Raw genomic sequence first — 18,498 nt, forward strand, 5'->3', positions numbered from 1 at the left:
TCTCGGGGAGAAGAGAATGTGACCTGCCAGAGCTTCAATAGCCTCATCTCTGTCTGGAAGTGTCCGATCAAGACAGGGGTGCTGGGTCGGGAGGGGGGGGTGCTGGCTGCAGTGTTAATGGGACTGTTGTGTATTTCAGCTGAGGCTCTTGCTAGTGTGGAGGAGGTCAGAGGCATGGAACAGAGTAGTGGGTCTGGAGAGGCTGGTAACCCTGGCAGAGGCCTTCACCTTTCCCACGCCGCCCAGACATAACGATGGTCTTCTTTTGGAGGCTGGATGGATCCGAGGACAGTGACAAGCAGCCCTGCAGAAGTAGCCAAACGGGACTCAGACTGGTGTAGCTGGTGCAGTGCATCATGGGACTGAGCATCCAGCTAGGGCCTCATCCAGTTCTTAGTTGATCTGCCCATTCTGAATAAGGAACCCACGTCTGATGGAATGGCAACACGTTCCTTCAACCACATGGGACTTAGTCATCGGCCTGACCCACTGGAGCTAAAATTCACTCCTGCGGTTGCTGGCAGGTCATCGCTAGCAGATACTGACCTGTGAGCTGCACCAGGCCGGCGGTAGAGTCTGAGCATTGTCCGTCTCGTTTACTTCTCACCACAGCCCTGAATTAGGAGCCACTGTCGTTCCCCTTTACAGGTGAGGAAACAGGCCCCGGTGGTGGGTGACAGCCGAGAAGGAAACTCCAGCCTGTTTGTCTTGGAAAGCTCTTTCGGGCCTTCTCTCCGGCCCCGGAAGCCTGAACCTGCAGGAAGTGCCCCGACGGCCTTTCGGATCATGTAACTCAGTCCCCTCATGTCACAGACAGACACTGAGGCCTGGGAAGAGGTAGATGTGAGCTGTGAGCTGTGAACTTCGTCAGCCAGTCCCTTGGGCTGTGCACTGTGATTCCCAGAAGCCCTCGGGCTGACTCAGGGAATAGGGAGATCCCCGGCACACAGTGGGTGCTTTACCTCTGGGGCATTTCGGATGGGGAGCCGTAGCTTCTGTCTCCTGCTTAAGACCAAAGACCAGTGGTGGTGCCTGAGGATCAGGACAGTGGGCTAAGGATGACGTCAGCAACACCTGCTCTGTTAGGGGGTTCAGCCTGCCTTCGCCTGGCTAGGGAGAGATTGCACACATCCCCATTCAAACAGGTTTGGCAGCTCTGTTTCTTGTCTCTGCCCCGGACCTTCCACTTGAGATACCAAGAGCAGCTACAGAGCCGCTTCCTGTGTTGGTTTCCTCCCACCCTGTCTCCCCCCTCCCCCACCCCACCCCGGCCTGGGTGGACGAGGGCAGAGGAGTAGGCTGGAAGCATGTAGGAGACTGACAGTGTCTGCTGTAAGGGCATGTCTGAGACCCTTGACCCTGACTGGCTCATTTGCAAAGAGAGCCAACCTTGCAGACAGAAGGCAGCTGTTGGCTCTGCCCAGGACTCCGCCCACAAGCCCCTGCACACTCCTGCAGGTCCTGGGGAGTGGGAGGGGGTGAGGGAGGGTGGGGAGGAAGGACTGGGCAAGGAGTGAGGAGAGAGGAAGGGGGAGAGAGGAGAGAGGAAGGGGGAGAGGAGTGGAAAAGAAGTTAGGGGGTGCACATAAAAGTGGGGTGAACCACAGAGACGGAAACCGCCATGTCAGAGGAGGAGAAGCATCCTTGGGGAGGCACGGAGAGGAGAGAGTCAGGACAGGAGAAGGGAGGACTGTCCAGCCACGCAAACCCGGCTTCCACCCCGGCATCAAGTTCAATGTAAAGAGTAAATTGAAATCTGCAAGAGGCCAAAAAGCGTTTCCTCTTCTCAGGTGCAGGAACTTCCTGCATGCGTTTTGCTTTATAAATAAATTATTGTTCTCAAAATCTCAGAAAGCGACTCCCTGAGGTGACTGGTGCTTTTCCTTCTTGATGGGCAAGGAAATGCGAAGCTTGGCCTGGGGCCTGGCGTTTGCTGCCCCCCGCTGGCCAAAGCCTGGCTCTGCTCCCTCCCTCCGATGGGAACCGGCTGAACCTGCGCTTTGGTGATTGGTTAAGGCTCTGCTGGCTCTGTGGTCCCAGACTATTAGCGGGGAAGGGATTGAGGTCCCCAGGCCCGACCACTGCCCTAAGCTTTAGACTTGAACTTCGGGCAGCCTGCTGGCTCTTTCCACTTGGCCTCAAACTCGGCAGGTCCACCGCGTGGTTCTTCTTTCAGTCCTGCCGGCTCTGTGCGCATGCTCCTGATGTCAGTGACCAGCACTTGTCCACCCTGTCACCCACCCCCGAGACCTCACAGCTGCTCCTCTTGCTCAGCCTCTGCGCCCCATTCGTCACAGATCCTGCCAAGACCTCCGAGACCCTCGTTCACTCTCATGGGACCCTTGTCATCTCGCCAGTCAGCCCTCACCCTCTCTCATCCACCCATGTCAATAGCTTCCCGGCACTGTCCTTGTCTGGGGCAGACTTTGTCGATATAGATTAGGAGTGGGAAATGTTTCTTCTGCCCAAGGCCATTTGGATATTTACAACATCATTTGCAGACCATGCAAAATTATCAACTTAAAAATTAGCCTGCTGGCCCGGCTGGTGTGGCTCAGTGGTTGAGCGTCCACCTATGAACCAGGAGGTCATGATTTGATTCCCGGTCAGGGCATATGCCCGGCTTGCGGGCTCGATCCCCAGTGTGGGAAGTGCAGGAGGCAGCCGATCAATGGTTCTCTCTCATCATTGATGTTTCTATCTCGCTCTCCTCTCCCTTCCTCTCTGAAGTCAAGAAAAATATGTTTTTTAAAAATTAGCCGGCTGTATTTGGTCAAACATTTAATGAACTCACCCCTAATGCCTTACCAGACCAAATGATTTCTTGGACCTTACACGGCCCGCAGGTCCGATGTTTCCGATAACACAGACAGCGATGTAAAGATAAGGTACAGAGGTAGATGATATGGGTGTGGACGTGGAGCTATGTATATTTAAAGATCTTCTGCTGAATCAAGTCCATACCCTTCCCTTGGCCTACAGAGCCCTTCCCATCCCCTCTGCCTTGTCTCTCCAGAACCACCTTATATCCTTTGCCTTTGATTCCAACAGCAGGGCAGTTGCTCATCTCTGAAGTCATTTCTATCCATTCTCCAAACACTCACGGGTTCATAATAAGTGCCAGACTCTGAGACAGTCACTGGGGTTCAGGGAGAAACCAGACAGTGTCCGCCCTCAGGGAGTGGAGTCTCAGAGACCAAACACACATGCGCAGCCCAGACACAAGCTGATGAATGGGCGGGGGCGGGGGGGGGCGTTTACCCTGCTCTGTAGACACTGGATGCATGTGGCACAGACTCCCATTCCACACTGTTAGTTTTCTATGGCTGCGTAACAGCTAGTGGCTTATAAGCAACACACATTATTGTCTTGTGGTTCCCATAGGTTGGGAGTCTGGGCACAGCTTCACCGAGTCCTGGGCTTGGGGTCTCACAGAGCAGTTTGGGGCTGGGTGACGTTCCTTTGTACAGCTTGGGGGTTCTCCAAGCTCACCTGGTTGTGGGTCTCACTTACTTGCTGGCTGTCAGCTGGGGGCTTCTCTCGGGTCCTAGAAGCCACCACCGTTTCTTGCCTTGTCGCTCTCCAGCCCGTTCACAGCATAGCTCACGCCAAGGCCAGCAGGAAACTCGCTCGCTCCATCCTGCTAAGATCGAGTCTTACATAAAAGAAAATCGTCACAGGCGCGTCTACCTCATTGCCTTTGCTGCATAACAAAACCTAATTGAGGGAGTGACATCCCATCATCTTTGCCTTGGTCTGTTGTTAGAAGCAAGTCAAAAGTGCCGCCTGCACCCACGGAGGGTGCGTATGCCAGGGCATGACTCACTGGGAGCAGCCTTGGGGCAGGCCCACCGCACACACCTCGTGGATCTCCCCAAGGGTTACATACACTCTGGATACGGAGTGTAGGTAGGATCTCTCTGAATGAGGTCAGCTGTGGGACGCCGAGCGCTTCTCTCTCCCCAGCCACAGGCTGCAGCTCCATGTCCAATGCTAACTCAAGACAAAGCCACTCCCACAGGCTGTGGTTGATGGGTTGCGTTGCAGGGCCACAAACCTAACATTTTAAATGTTCTTGTTCTTAAAAACCCTTCAGCACGCGGTGAGGTGTGTCCTCTCTGTCATCATTCCCAGCCCTGAAGACCAACTCCCACCTCCAGTTTCTTTTTTTTAAAAGCAAATTTTATTGATTTGAGAGAGAAACATTGATTTGTTGTTCCACTTATTTATACAGTCATTGGTTGCTCCTTGTGTGTGCCCTGAACAGGTATCGAACCTGCAACCTTGGCGTATCGGGACAACACTCTAACCCACTGAGCTACCCAGCCAGGGCCCTCCTCCAGTTTCTTCATTTGTGTTGCTGAGGAGGTTAGCAGTCTGTGTCTTTAGGGTTGCAACTTCCACCTTGTCTGGCTCCATACACGGTTTCACTAGACGAAAGGGGTCCCACCCGAGAGGGACTCTGGGGCCAGGTGTTGGGATGGCGTCCTGCCTCACGCAGTGTGGTGGCTCCTGTTCTAGCAGGAAGAACACTTGGCAATCTCACAAGTGATTCTGAAGATCCCCAGTGGAAAGAGGTTATTTCCTTGAGCACCTACTGGCTGTAAAAGGCAAAACAAACAAAAAGGAAACTTACTAAGACGTGGTGATCGAGGTCTTTGCGGGATGGACCACGTTTCGGAAGGAGTTTGTGTTTTCCTTACCCTGAGAACTTTTTCACACATTTTAACATCATAGTCCTGTACGAGCAGGACTTGTCATTCATGTATTCACATTCCTGATGGTTTACTAAAGCGTGTGAAGACCTTTGGTCTTCCGGGGGTTCTGCAGCCCCCAGGGTTGGGACCAGGTGATCTAATGCAAGTTCCAGCTAACTAACCGATGCCTTTAACGAGCTGGTAAAGCAGGAGTATGCACAGCCTTGCCTTCTTTAACTGGAATATTAACCTTACCTGCCTTACAGTTTGTTACGAGGTTAAACGGAATATCACGACACATGCCCATGCCCGATGGAGGTTGTGGCGCCCATCCCACTGTCTGTCACCTTTCCCCATCCAGCCTCGGAGCAGCCGGGACTCGGCGCTGCCTCAGACTCCGTCTTTTTTCCCTCCCAGGTTCCTGATCGTCCTGGGCTGCTTGATCCTGGCCGTGCTGACCACGTTCAAGGAGTACGAGACCGTCTCGGGGGACTGGCTTCTGCTGCTGGTGAGATCACCGACCCACCACAGTGCTGCGTTTCTGGTTGGATTTTCATGGCCAAGGCCAGGAGGCTGCCCTTGGGTGCAGTTGTACCCAGTTGGTTTGGGCTTCCTGGGGTCTCTGGCCAAGCCCAGGCCCATGAGAAAGCAGTGCCCGGATCACATGGTCAGTTCTACCAGGGGCACGGGTGGAGTGGGGAGTGCCATTTGTTATTCTAGATCAGATATAACCAATGCACAATTACATTCTAAGCTACAGCTCCCAGTCCCCTGAAGTTAGCACAGAGGCATAGTCCATTCCGAACCCTGCCTCTGCTTTCCTTCCTAAGGCCTGAGGGTCTCTAACTCCGCTCAAGGCCAAGTACTAAACCCCATTCCCGCATAAGCTCACCTCCCCCACGGCCTCTTCCTGTTTTCCCCATCAGGGTGTGGTACAGAGAGAGGGGCCTTCCTCACGTCCTGGCCTGAAAGACGTGCAAATAGCAGGTGGGCAGCCATGCCGACGGGCTGGGAGCAGCCTCCTCTGCTCCGGGCAGAGGCCCCAGGAGGACCCTGGCCCTTGGGGTGACCACACCCTTACTGGATGCGGACTCAGCCCACTCTTCCGGGAGCGGGTGCCAGTCCCCCAATTAGGGTTCACAAAAGAGCAGCTTTGCCTGGCACTCACTTGCCATCCTTGGCTCCGAGGCCATAGATTCCTTCTGAGAACAGGTGTTTACGATCCACGCACCCCGAGCTGAGACCTGAGCGGGTGGATCCTGGGCGACCGGCTCATTCCAGGGACTAGGTTTCTGGGGTCACCATGGAGCAGCCGCTCCCCAGGGCCCCCGGAGCCCACCAAAGAGAGAGGGAGGCAAAGTTGTTCTATCTGATCAAAGGGAGGTGCAGGAGGGACGGGGCCCACCCAGTGACCCAGGAGGTGGCATGGGGCTTACGGCATGGGCTCCAAGCCAGGTTCCTAGCCTGGGCTGCTTTCTTTGCTACTGCGTAGCCTTGAGAAATATGCCTCCCTATTCCTTGCCTTGGTTTTTCAAAGTGTAAAATGAAGATAATATTACGGAACCCTGTCTGGCTGGTGCCTGGCCCAGGAGCAGGCCCAGTGACACTGGCACAGTTAGCAAAACCAAGGCCCTCTCTTTTCAAAACAACTGCACTTATTAGGGGCATTGAACACATTAGAGGAATTTAAAAAAACAATCCATTGGAGCAGAAATATAGAAAAAGGCCTGGCAGGCATGGCTCAGTGGTTGAGCTTCGACCTATGAACCAAGAGGTCGCTGGTTCGATTTCCAGTCAGGGCATATGCCCGGGTTGCAGCCTCGATCCCCAGTAGGGGGTGTGTAGGAGGCAGTTGATAATGTTTCTCTTCTTCCCTCTCCCTTTCTCTCTGAAATCAATGAAAATATTTTTTAAAAAGAAAAAAGAACAAGTAATCGCTTTGCAAGCCTGAGTGTTCGGGACCCTGAGCCCAAGGGAATGAAGGCAGGAGCTGTCCAGCGGCGGGGAGGACCCGTTCTCTCCCCTCCACCACAGAGCAGCGACCGCTACAGCCACCGCGGGTTCCCGAGGCCTGGGCCCTGGTCAATCCGTGTCTCCGCTTATTTCTTCAACACAGGAAACGTTCGCGATTTTCGTCTTTGGAGCCGAGTTTGCTCTGAGGATCTGGGCCGCTGGCTGCTGCTGCCGCTACAAAGGCTGGCGGGGGCGGCTGAAGTTTGCCAGGAAGCCCCTGTGCATGTTGGGTAAGCCCACCCCTGAGCCACCGGCCAAGTCCCCTTCCCACACTCTTCTCCTGGGGATGCCTGGGCTCTGCTGAGGCCAGCCCAGCCTGCCCTGCCTGCCCCCCCCCCAACACCTCTATAAGCTCCTCCTGCTGCTGAATCTCCCTCTGTGCCTCCTCCTCATGATTCCACAGAGCAGTGATTCTTCCTGGGCGTGGGGGCACTCTTGGCATTTGGACTTGGAAGGAGCCAGCCCCTTGCAGGCTGTTGAGCATCTCGGTCCCTAGATCGTAGCACCCAGTCATCCCTGCATATCTGGACTGATGGGGGTGGGGTGGGAGGAGAGACACCACTGCAAGCTGAGAATTGTTTCTATCGGACCCTGTTGTGCCCATTTTCCAGAGGTGGGGACTGAGGCTCACAGAGCTGAGTCATGTTCCAGTCACACAGTATATTCCATCCTAACACACAGGTCTGGATGAACCTAGCACCTATGCCCCCGCCCCCCACCACCACCATGTTGCTCTGTCTTGACCCAAGAGTGGCTCTGAGGAGGTGTCCCTGGGCCCTTCATTCGGGTGCAGGCATTCTGATAGCAGAGAAGGTGGGAGCTGTCATTCTCCCCTCCTGGTGCAGCATAGACCCATATGTCCCATCTGAACATCCTACTAAAATCATAGCGTGACAAGACAAAGTCTGCCCACAGTGATGGCTAGGGGACGTAGAACATAGAATCCCAGGGATGGTTAAAGTGTCAGAATTATAGAACGTCAGCGCGGAAGGGCCAGCCAAAGGCCTTTGGTCCACATGCCCTCCTGTCTAATGTTTCAGTCCCCTTCACAGCAGCCTTCAGCTGGTCACGCAGACTGCTTGCATACTTCCAGTCGTGGGCGCTCACTCCCTATCAAGGAGTTTATTCATCTTAACTCCTCTGACTCTCTCCAGATATTTTGAGTTCAGCCATTCTGTTCCTCCTCTCCATTCCAGTAGATTCTCCTTTTGTCAGGAAAATGTGGCTTCAACTACACCTTTCTAGTATGTCCCATGTTCTGTCCCGGGAGACTGATTCCACTTCCCACGTGTGGTTGATTCACGATTTCACAGGCAGGGCTTGGCACTCGCCTGTGCCGGCAGACAGGGCCTGTGGTGGCTTCATTGTAGCCCGGACAGCTCTGGTCACCGGCCCTTTGTCTGTGCTCTCTCCCAGACATCTTCGTGCTGATTGCCTCTGTGCCCGTGGTCGCCGTGGGCAACCAGGGCAATGTCCTGGCCACGTCGCTGCGGAGCCTGCGCTTCCTGCAGATCCTGCGCATGCTGCGGATGGACCGCAGGGGCGGCACCTGGAAGCTCCTGGGCTCGGCCATCTGTGCCCACAGCAAAGTAGGTGCCACGGAGAGGCCACGAGGCCACGTGGGCTCTCACCCGCGAGGCCTTCCAGGGCATGCCCTCCAGTAGGGTATCCCCGGAGAGGGTATTCTGCCACCACTGGTGATGACAAGGAGAAGGAGCAGGGAGGAGGGGCAGAAGCAGGTGGGCTACGGGGAACTGAAGCAGGTAGACCTGGGCTCGGCTCAGCTCCACCAGATACAAACGACCTGTCATTCAACCCCGTTTGACCGCAGTTTCCTCATTTCTCAGGCAGGGCTCCTCAGGCCTCTGCCTCTGGGCTGTGGAGAGGGAGACCTGAGCTAAGGCAAGGTAGCGTCGGGGGAGGAGAAGGCTCTGAGTCACGCAGATTGATGGGCACTGCAGTCACCTCGGGTGCCAAGCACCCAGCACACGCCCAGCATGTGGAAAAAGTTCAGCTGCTATTGGTCGGTGCCGACCCGGGATCGGCTCAGCCGGGAGTCGGGCACGATTGTTTCCCATCACACGGACAGGGAAGCAGATGCGGAAGGAGGAAGTAGCTGCCCAAGGTCATGCCCTGGGACGCACACCGGGCAGCCTGGCTTCAGCGCAGGTTCAGTGGTTTGCTGCTGGGCATGGTGGAGCTCACCTCTCCGAGCGAGACCGGCAGCTAGGACCACGGGGCTTAGTCTGATCCCCTCCCAGAGTGCCCTGTACCTGAGCAGGGGTGGAAACTGAGGCAGGCAGAGCCTGTGCCTGGAGCCGAGGTGCTTCATTAGTCCAAACCTTAGCGGTTCCCTGGAGAGTGCAGGAGAACCGTGTGCCTCGCTCAGGCAGGGAAGCCCTTCAGAGGCCCGGGCAGGAGGAAGCAGAGCCAGGACCCCGAGGAGGGAGTTGTCCAGGGGAACCAGGTGATGAGGGCTCCAGGCCCATGTCCCACAGAGTTAGACTTCGTAGGGCCAGGAGAGGCTAGGATCTGCTCCCAGAACCAAGGACCTGAGAGTGTCCGAGGCCTGGCGCAAAAAATGTTGTCACCTTCTCGCACACACAGCTCTGATGTGGCCTGGAGGGCCCCATCGCTCCTAAAAATGAGCCTTGAGTCACTGAGCGGAGGGAAGAGGGGCCTGGAGCACCCTGCAGAATGGCCCTCCGCCCCTCACTCCCCACATTGGCTAGACCCCACCCCTCAGCCACCACCGACCGCAGGGGCTCGGGCAGGTGCAGGAGCCACAGCGCCGGGAGCATCCACAGGCTCTGCCTCGGAGCTGCTGGTGAAAACCGCGTCCAGGCAGGATTACCCTGAATAGCCTTTTAAATGGCCACAAAGCACAGGACTGGGACACATTTTTGCTCCTCGCCCATAACCATTATACTGCCTCTTAATAACCCGCAGCTAGTTTTTCTGGGCATAGGATGTGTGTTTGGTTAAGCATCAGATGAAACTTCTGACTCACATCTGGGGGTCAGAGCATATGAAAACATGCAGGAACGCTGGAACTGCACACAGCGAGGCCGGAGGCTGGTGCTCACACAGGAGCCCAGGGAGGGAGGGCCAGTTCCTGCTTCCCCACTCGAGCCCCCTGCAGGGCAGACCCTGGAGAGGGGAGCGGCTGGCTGGATCGCGTGCACCGTCTAAAAGAACCTCTCTCTCTGTGGCGTGCACTCACACGTGTGCACTGTGCATCATGAAGTGTTAGACATTCAGACGAGTCTGCTTGGAAAATAGCAAAGGCAGCCCCAGCCGGTTTGGCTCAGTGGATGGAGTGTCAGCCTGCAGACCAAAGGGTCTCAGTTTCAGTTCCGGTCAGGGGCACATACCTGGGTTGTAGGTTCCCGACCGGCCCGGGCCCTGGTCAGGGTTCGTGCTGGAGGCAACCAATCGATGTGTTTCTCTCACATCGATGTTTCTGTCTTTCCCTCTCTCTTCTACTCTCCCTAAAAATTAATGGAAAAACATCCTCCAGTGAGGATTAACAAAAAAAGAAAAGAAAGAAAGAAAATAGCCAAGACATAAAGGAACTAGAGATAAACCCGCTCTCTAGTTTGGGGAGCAGATATGGGGGAAGTTCACAGTGGAGGGGACATGAGTCTGCAGCTGGCGCCAAGCTCTGGTTGGTCCCGTGGAGAAGGGCTGTTCAGGCAGCACAACCAGGGTCGGCAAAGGCCCGATGGAGGCAGGAAGCGAGCTGTCAGCGAGAGCCCAGTGACCCGCAGGCCCGCTGACCGGCAGCCTGTGGTCAGACAGATGACGGATATTGATACGAACAACTTTGTTCTCTGACAACTCAGCGGGGGTGACAGACCTAATCTCCAGATCGTGTGCGTCCATAACCTTGACTTTCTCCCCACCCAGGCTACCGAGCTGCACCTTGAAGTTGGAATAGAATGAGGGAGAGCGAGCCTTCGGGATTGTCCGGTCGGGTGTTTGAACTCCAGTGACGCCCATCTTTGCCATAGCTCTGCACCATCCTTACGCTTCCTTAACTTTTTTTGTAGTACCTTTCTCTGGTTTACTTACTCATGTGTCCTAGTCTGTCATGTGATAACATGCATGACATAATAGGTTTTAGGTGTCATTTATGCTCATTTTTAATATGGTTTCAATCAGTAGGTGACTCACATGAAAACTGCCTCTGCATTCCCCCAGTAATGCAGGTGGCACTTTCTGGAACTCTGTGGTCCAGTCTTTCATTGTAAAACTCGGGGAAACGAGGCTGGGAGGAGGGTCCTGTGCCCAGGGTCACACAGGCACTTGGTGGCAGGCTGGGCCTGTCCACAGCTCTGCCACTGTGCACACTAGCTGCCCCCCCGCCCCGTGTCAGTTTCCAGTGGAACGAGCTTTATTCTGCCCAGTCCTGCGTGGAATTGGTCTCCTGAGTTCCAAGCCTTGTCTCCGAGGCAGCAGTCCCGCGTGCCCCTGAAGCCTCAGAGCTGTGATGTCGGGGTCCTCCCCCCAGTGGTGGAAATCTTCCCCTCCACCTACAGCCAGGCACTCACGGTGTTCATGCTGGAAATAATGACCATGTCACTGGCCCCACTTCACAGTGATGGGAGGTGAGGGCCAGAGACGGTGAATAACTTGCCCAGGGTCACAGAGCTGGCAGAGCTGGACTCCACCTCCAGCACCCACCCCACGGCCCCCAGGGTCCTCTTCCCTTGTCCTCTGCTCTCTCCAGGAGCTCATCACCGCCTGGTACATCGGCTTCCTGACCCTCATCCTTTCTTCGTTTCTTGTCTACCTGGTGGAGAAAGACGTGCCGGAGGTGGATGCGCAGGGAGAAGAGATGAAAGAGGAGTTTGAGACCTATGCAGACGCCCTTTGGTGGGGCCTGGTGAGTCACCCCTTGCAAACCCCCTTCCCCCCCACCATGGGGATGGCCTGTTATCCACAGGGCGAGATGGGCGGCTGCACTCTGCAGTCACAGTGAGAGCGAGACCACCTCCATTTCCCGTCCTGCCCCTGGGCGACCCCTCACAGGCTGCACGCTTTGAACAAGCAGGCTTTCCATCGTGTTTATAAGAAGTCAGGCCTCGCAGCAGTCTGGTCCCAGGGTCACTAGGGCCCTTACCTCGTTAGTTGTAGGCTGTTAACAACCAAGCCACACGTGTACAAACACACACGGTGACACAGGCCTTCAGACACACCTAGCGACTCAGCCCCACACCCACAGGGACACGTGGCACAAGGTGGCACCTGCCAAAGGCGTACTTGCTCCAGAGCGTTGCTTTAGGTACGTCACCTTTATCAACACAGTTTAAACTCAAACAACTCTTATTGGACCCTTTATAAACGGGGAAACTGAGGCATGAAGCAGGTAAGGAACTGATTCAAGGCAGACCCTGAGCCAGTCAGTGGTTGACCTGGGATTTGAACTCCGGCTGTTGGGCTGCGGAGGCCAAGCTCTTATCAGCTTTGCTCTCTTGCCTCCTGGGTTCACAAGTACATGTGTTCACGTTAATACATGTGATCACACACAGGAGTGCACAGCACATAGCAGACATTGGACACGCACACCTGTGTCCACAATACATGTAAATGCACTCACAAGCACACATACTCGGTAACGTGGCTATACACAAAATCACACAAATACACGTAGGTACATGCACAAACATGTTTGCAGTTACTGAAACATTTGTGAGTCGTCGACTATAGGTAGGAAATCCTTAACTCAGGGCAGGTGTGCCCTCAAGGGCCCCATGTAAGTTCCTTGATACTTGGTAGCTTTTCTCCTATGGGATCTCATTCTAAATGGTCACAGCCCCCCGCCCCCAAGTCAGTACAGAGGCTGATATGATGGGGGGAGCTCAGGGATACACCCCTGGTTTCCCTCTCCCTGGGAGCCCCACGTCTGAGCCCCTCTCTCTTCAGATCACACTGGCCACCATTGGCTACGGAGACAAGACCCCCAAGACGTGGGAAGGCCGTCTGATCGCAGCCACCTTCTCCCTCATCGGCGTCTCCTTCTTTGCCCTGCCGGCCGTGAGTACCTCAGTGTGCGCCCGAGTGCACACGCAGGACCCTCCCCGCCTGGCCCCGCTCTGCATGTCACCTCACCTTCCGTCCTTTCACGCCATGACCTCCAGCGCTGCCCACTCACTAGCCATCCCTGCAGCGTGGTGTCGGCTCTCCGCCACACGCTGTGCTGGTCCCTTTGCCGGAAGTGAGTCCTCCTCCACGACCCAGTGTCCCGCTGCCATCTTCAGACTGCTCAGTCGCTCCCTCCTCTGGCATAACCCTGGAGGCATCTCCGAGCCTGTCCTGGGATTGCTCAGCTCCATGTCTGCGGAAAAACTGAGCCACACAGATAACAGACTTGCTCAGGGCCTCGCGGCTGAAAAGTGGCAGAGTCAGGAAGTGGCCGAGTGGCAGAAGTGGCGGGCAGAGCGCCACTAAGCTGGCAGAGGCAGGCCTCCCAGACTGCAAGGCTCCATTTCACCCAGCGGCCTCCTCCCCTTCTCCCCAGCACTCAGTGTTGTCACTGCGGCCGGGAGTGGGGTGGGTTCCCAGGAGCATGGCAGGGCGGGGGCTGACTCCGAGCCTGACTTTCCCTCCAGGGCATCCTGGGGTCCGGGCTGGCGCTCAAGGTGCAGGAGCAGCACCGGCAGAAGCACTTTGAGAAAAGGAGGAAGCCGGCTGCTGAGCTCATTCAGGTCTGTCTGCTGCGGGTGAGCTGGATGGGATTAAATCTGTGTGCATGCCTGGTGCATGTGTGAACACATATGGGTGTGTGAACATACATGTGCACATGTGGTGGCATGTGCATGTATGTGGGCATGTTTACGTGTGTGTGTGTGTGCTTGTACAGGAGTGGGCATGCTCTTGGCCTGAGACCCAACCCAGGACCAGCTTGCACATGGGTGGCTGTGGTGTTTCTGTGGTTGTCTGTATGGCCGGGCTCGGAGGGTGCTTAGTGACAGTCCTATCCCTCTTCCTTCCGGGTTCTAAGCCAATCAGGAAATAGACCATCTCAGGACTCAGACCAACCATCTGCTGTGTTTTTTTAAAATATGTTTTTATGAATTTGAGAGAGAAAGAGAGAGAGAAACATCAGTGAGAGAGAGACATCAATCGGCTGCCTCCTGCACGCCCCCCACTGGGTATTGAGCCTGAAACCTGGGCATGGCTCCGACTGGGAATCCAACTGGTGACCACTTGGTGCCTGGGTCAACACTCAGCCACTGAGTCACACCGGCCGGGTCCATCTGCTGTTTTACTAACTAAGCTGCAGTGGAGAATTTGGGTCTTTCTACCCCCCACCCCAGTCTTGACTGGGGGGCCCACCAGGAAGTCAGCCTGGCATCCAGGAGCTGAGCCAGTCGCTGCAAGGAGGTGTGGCCTCACCTCTGCCACGGCTCGGCTCCGGAGCCCATAAGCCAGAGAGGAAGAGAGGCCTTACACGGGGACTGAAACTCACGCTGTGTTCCACTGCCACGCATCCTGCGTCAGTGCTGCTGGCTGGCTGCCTGCCGGCTCTCCATGGCCAGCACGCCCCGCCCTGGGCTGGAGGCCGGGACGATGGTGAGAGGTGGTGGCAAAGGCAGGAATGCTCCCATCACGTCAGAGGGACTTCGTGCTTCCTGGCCTCCTGGCCGTGGGGAGCACAGAGAACAGGAGAGTGGAGAGTCCTGGCTGCGGCCGCATGGGACTGAATGGCCACCCACTCGTGGCTTGTGTCTGGGTAGTATCTCCGTGGGTGTGATATGGGATGGTCCTAGATGCTACCCTACACACTGTCGTTTCCAGGCCAGCCCCAGTCTCCAGGAGTGGACACCATGACCCCCCAACCCCACACCATCCCAGTATCCAGTAATTCTAGCACATTAGCCTCAAACCCCCTCTCCGCTGTCTCCTGCACCCAGAAGTGGCACCAAGGACAATATTTGTCTTCCTATGGATTTGAGAGTCTCTCCCTCCAAGGGCATGAGCCGTGCGCTAAGGCTGGGGACCATGTGAGCAGTCAGGTGACACCAGGTCGGTCTCTTCTCCCCGCAGGCTGCCTGGCGGTACTATGCTACCAACCCCAACAGGATCGACCTGGTGGCCACGTGGAGGTTCTATGAGTCAGTCGTCTCTTTTCCGTTCTTCAGGCAAGTGGTGGGTGACCCATCTGGACCGCTCAGGCGTGGCCAGCTGCCCCTCCCATGGGTCTGCATTGGTGCCCATGGGCACACATTAGAATCACAGGGAGCTTAAAAACTCCCAGGGACCAGGGTGATTAATCAGACTCCCCCGGAGGGGACTCAGGCATCAATATTGATCGGCTGCCTCCTGTACACTCCATACTGGGGATGGAGCCCACAACCCAGGCATGTACCCTGACTCTGAATCAAATTGTGATCTCCTGGTTCATAGGTTGACGCTCAACCACTGAGCCACGCCAGCCGGGCAGGAATCATTTTTAAAGAAACCCCAGATGACTCAGGGTGCCAATGTTGAGTGGCTGATAAGGGAAGGTCGTATCAATGTTTGAGTGGGATCAGTGGCTGAGGAAGTGGGGAGCCAGTGTGAGGGGCCACCCTGGCAATGCATGCTCCCCCTACCCCACATGGCCTGCACCTGCTGCCACTCAGGATGCTGAGAACAGCCAGGTGGAAGAAGCTGCAGGAGGGACCCTCAGGGGACCCCAAGATGTCATTTTGTGTTCTCAGAAGGGGAGAGGAAAGGAAGGGAAAAAATAAAAACCCTTTCCATGGCCAGCACCTGGGAAAGGGCGGGAGAAATTAGTGTTTATTAGATGTGCACTACGGTCCAGACCTCCAAGTTCAGGTTTCAGTGAATCCTCACAGGCGCCCTCCAAAATGAGTGAGAGGTTCTCAAGTGTAAGGCACGTTGCCATGGAAATGGGAAGGGCCTGGTAGAGCGGGTAAAGGTGGGCACAGTGGGGAGGGAGGACTAGAGGAGAGAGCAGGGTGGAGGGCATGGGCTCCGAATCACAGGCGGAGGATTGGCCATCATCAGCAGGACCCTTCATTGTCATCATTGGCACAGAAGGGAAGCCGGTGGGTGGGGCCAGGTGTAAGAGGTGGTGTGTTTGGAGGTGAGACCATGGGGCAGATCTTGGGGAGAGGTGAGTCAGGGTCGAGGGCTGGGGAGGGGTAGTGGGGAGTGTGATGATGGAGAAGGCCTGAGCTCATGGTCTGGGAGGAGAAAGGATGGGAAGGGATGCCCCTCATTCTTTAACACTGCTCCCCAGTCCTCCTCCTCCTGTCTTCCCTCAGCCCACTCCCTCACCCTGTCCCTCTGTCCTCGTGCTTCAGGAGGGGAAATGGGCCAGAGGCTGTGTGGCCAGCCCAAGGCCAGACTGGAACCAGATGTTGAGCTGACCATGAACTAGAAATTCCTAACTCTCCAGCTGTCCCTGTACTCTGCTACCACGATGCCTCTTCTCTCCCCACTTCTCCCCTCCCCCCTCCCAGCGATAGGCCAATTATTCCCTCAGTGTTTACTGTGCACGCACCTCGGGCCAGGGTGTGGGGTGCTCAGATTTTGGAGCTAAAAATACCGAGGCTCTGGCCCCAAGCCGTTCATGGGCTACCATGTAATTCTGACACCGTGCGATCTGAATACAATCCTACCTGCGAGATTAGCTCAGTGTAAACCCTGGGGAGTTGGATAAGAAATACACAAAAAAAGGGGGGCCCTTTTCTGCTGGAAAGCTAAGGATGAGCGTGACTATCCCAGGCAGGGGAAAGAGGCAGGGAGTTCCCCGCAGAGCCTGAGTGAAGGCTCAGAGTCACAAATGTGTGCAGAGCACACGCGGCCTCGTGGTTAGTAGTATGGGCACCGAGCCAGGTGGCCTGGGTTTGAGTCCTGACTCTGCTGCTTCCTAACTGTGAGACCTCGAGCAATTCCCATAAACTCCCTGTGCCTCAGTTTTCTCATCAGGAAAATGGGCATGATAATACTTACTCCATAGGGTTGGTATATGTTGATCCATAAAAAGCACTTGTAATGGTCTCTGCCTGTTAATTATTGCTCAGTAATATTTGCCATGATGATGTCGACTATGGTGATGATGGTGGTGACAGAGTGATGGGTGTGTAGCTGCTAAATGACGACATTCCTGGTTCCCTGGTCTGTCCCCATCACTAGACAGATGCCCTGAGCCCAGCACAGGGCCTGGGGCAGAGCAGCAGGGGCCTGGGGTCTAGCTGGAGACGCCCATCTCATTCAGTGAGTCCCCTCCAGACTCACCGCCTCGCCCTGGAGTTCCTCTCTCTCCCTCTGCCTTCATCAAAGGGAAGCTGGGGGGACATTTTGGGGCGAGGGTTCTGTATAATTCATGCTCTATTTCTCTCTCCCTCCTCGCCTTATAGGAAAGAACAGCTGGAGGCAGCAGCCAGGTACGTTTCTGATTGTGAATTTCTTTTCCACTGCTGTGTCCCGACAGAGGGCCCAGCTCTGTGTGGTGTAGGGCCCCTGGGCGGCCATGCTGGTCACGGAGAGAGTTTGGGAACCACTATTCCCTGTCCCAGTTTCATGTTAATTTACTCCAGGACACCTTCCTGGTGATAACAGCCGCGCCACTTGCTGAGTTTGTCCTCGAGGTGGATTCGGTGCCGGGAGTCCCGCACCCGCTCTCTCAGTGGGTCCTCCCCACCACAGTGCAACCCCCTAGCCTCACGTTTAAATTGAGGAAATGGGGGCTCACTCCCTCTGGGTCACCCGGCTCACTGAGTGACAGACCAAAATTCAAACTCCGGTCTGAACACGAAGACCATGGTACTTCATTATGTGTCGCTTCCTTTGCTCCCGGGGCCCCCGAGTGGCTCTTTGAAAAGGGAGTCAGGACTGGAATTCGTGGCCCCACAGCTGTGGGCGCCCTGGTGAGGCTGTGAGCCTCCTCTGTCCCTCCCTCTGGCTCCCTCTAGGGAAGATGCCATGAAGCAGGGAGCCTGGACCTGCTCGAGGCTGTGAAGCAGGACCGTCCCTGCCAACGTCAGCTTAGATATGTGTTTGCTCTATTATGTGGACAGACTGCTTGGGGACCTTGTGCTCAGTCTCCTAGACGTTCAGCTCAACCGCGTCCTTCTGCAGCTGGCAGGAGCGGGGCAGAGGAGGTGGCAGGGCCCTGGACCAACTTGTAGGGGAACCACTTGGGGACAGTGGTCTGTGGGAAACTGGGTCCGTCCTTCCGAACGGGGTCCATGGTGCCCTATCCCCTCTGTCACCCCACCTTAAAGAGACCCTTACAGACAGCACTGAGCTCCCAACATAAGCAATGCCGCCTTCTTTGTGCCTGTTTTCAAAGGATGCGCGTTTCTTTCCTGGACCCAGTTTGGGCTGTAGGGGGCGCTGGGGGATACTGCCGAGGAGGCTCAGGGGACATCTGCTAGGGAACTGCAGAGGCAGAGCGGGGAGACACCTCAGAGGGGTGCTTTTACAGAAGCCGAGCCTCCCGGGGGGGCAGGCTCACCCCAAGTTACAGGGCCTGTGAGCTCCGGGGGTGACACAGCCAGGTCTCAGGACTCCCAGCGGGATGCTCTTTCCCCTCCTTCTCTCAGGACCAACAGGGTTTTAAATCATGCAAGTGTTGATACTGCAAGTTACTCAGTCTACCTTAGGAGCCTTTTCTGTACCGGCATGAACAGAATTCAGCCAAACTGGAACGTCCATGCCAAAAATCACAGTGCACTGGGTTAATGAAGGCCAGAGAGAGGCATTTTGAAGCTTACAGAAAAAGTGGGTGGGTGGATGATGGATAGGCAGACTCTATATTCTATGAGTG

The 18,498-nt window shown here is 55.7% G+C and overlaps 1 protein-coding gene across 1 annotated transcript; it reads left to right on the forward strand.

Moving 5' to 3' along the window:
* Positions 1 to 648: 648 nt before the first annotated feature.
* Positions 649 to 14,857, forward strand: LOC102442141 (potassium voltage-gated channel subfamily KQT member 3-like; the record flags this gene model as incomplete). The annotated part of the gene is made up of 8 exons (XM_023749115.1): positions 649 to 788; positions 5,115 to 5,205; positions 6,814 to 6,940; positions 8,127 to 8,299; positions 11,443 to 11,598; positions 12,639 to 12,749; positions 13,325 to 13,420; positions 14,763 to 14,857. Coding segments are annotated over 8 exons (989 nt in total), but the record flags the coding sequence as incomplete, so codon positions are not given.
* Positions 14,858 to 18,498: the final 3,641 nt, after the last annotated feature.

This window comes from Myotis lucifugus, unplaced genomic scaffold, assembly GCF_000147115.1.
Source record: "Myotis lucifugus unplaced genomic scaffold, Myoluc2.0 scaffold_2935, whole genome shotgun sequence".
NCBI lineage: Eukaryota > Metazoa > Chordata > Mammalia > Chiroptera > Vespertilionidae > Myotis > Myotis lucifugus.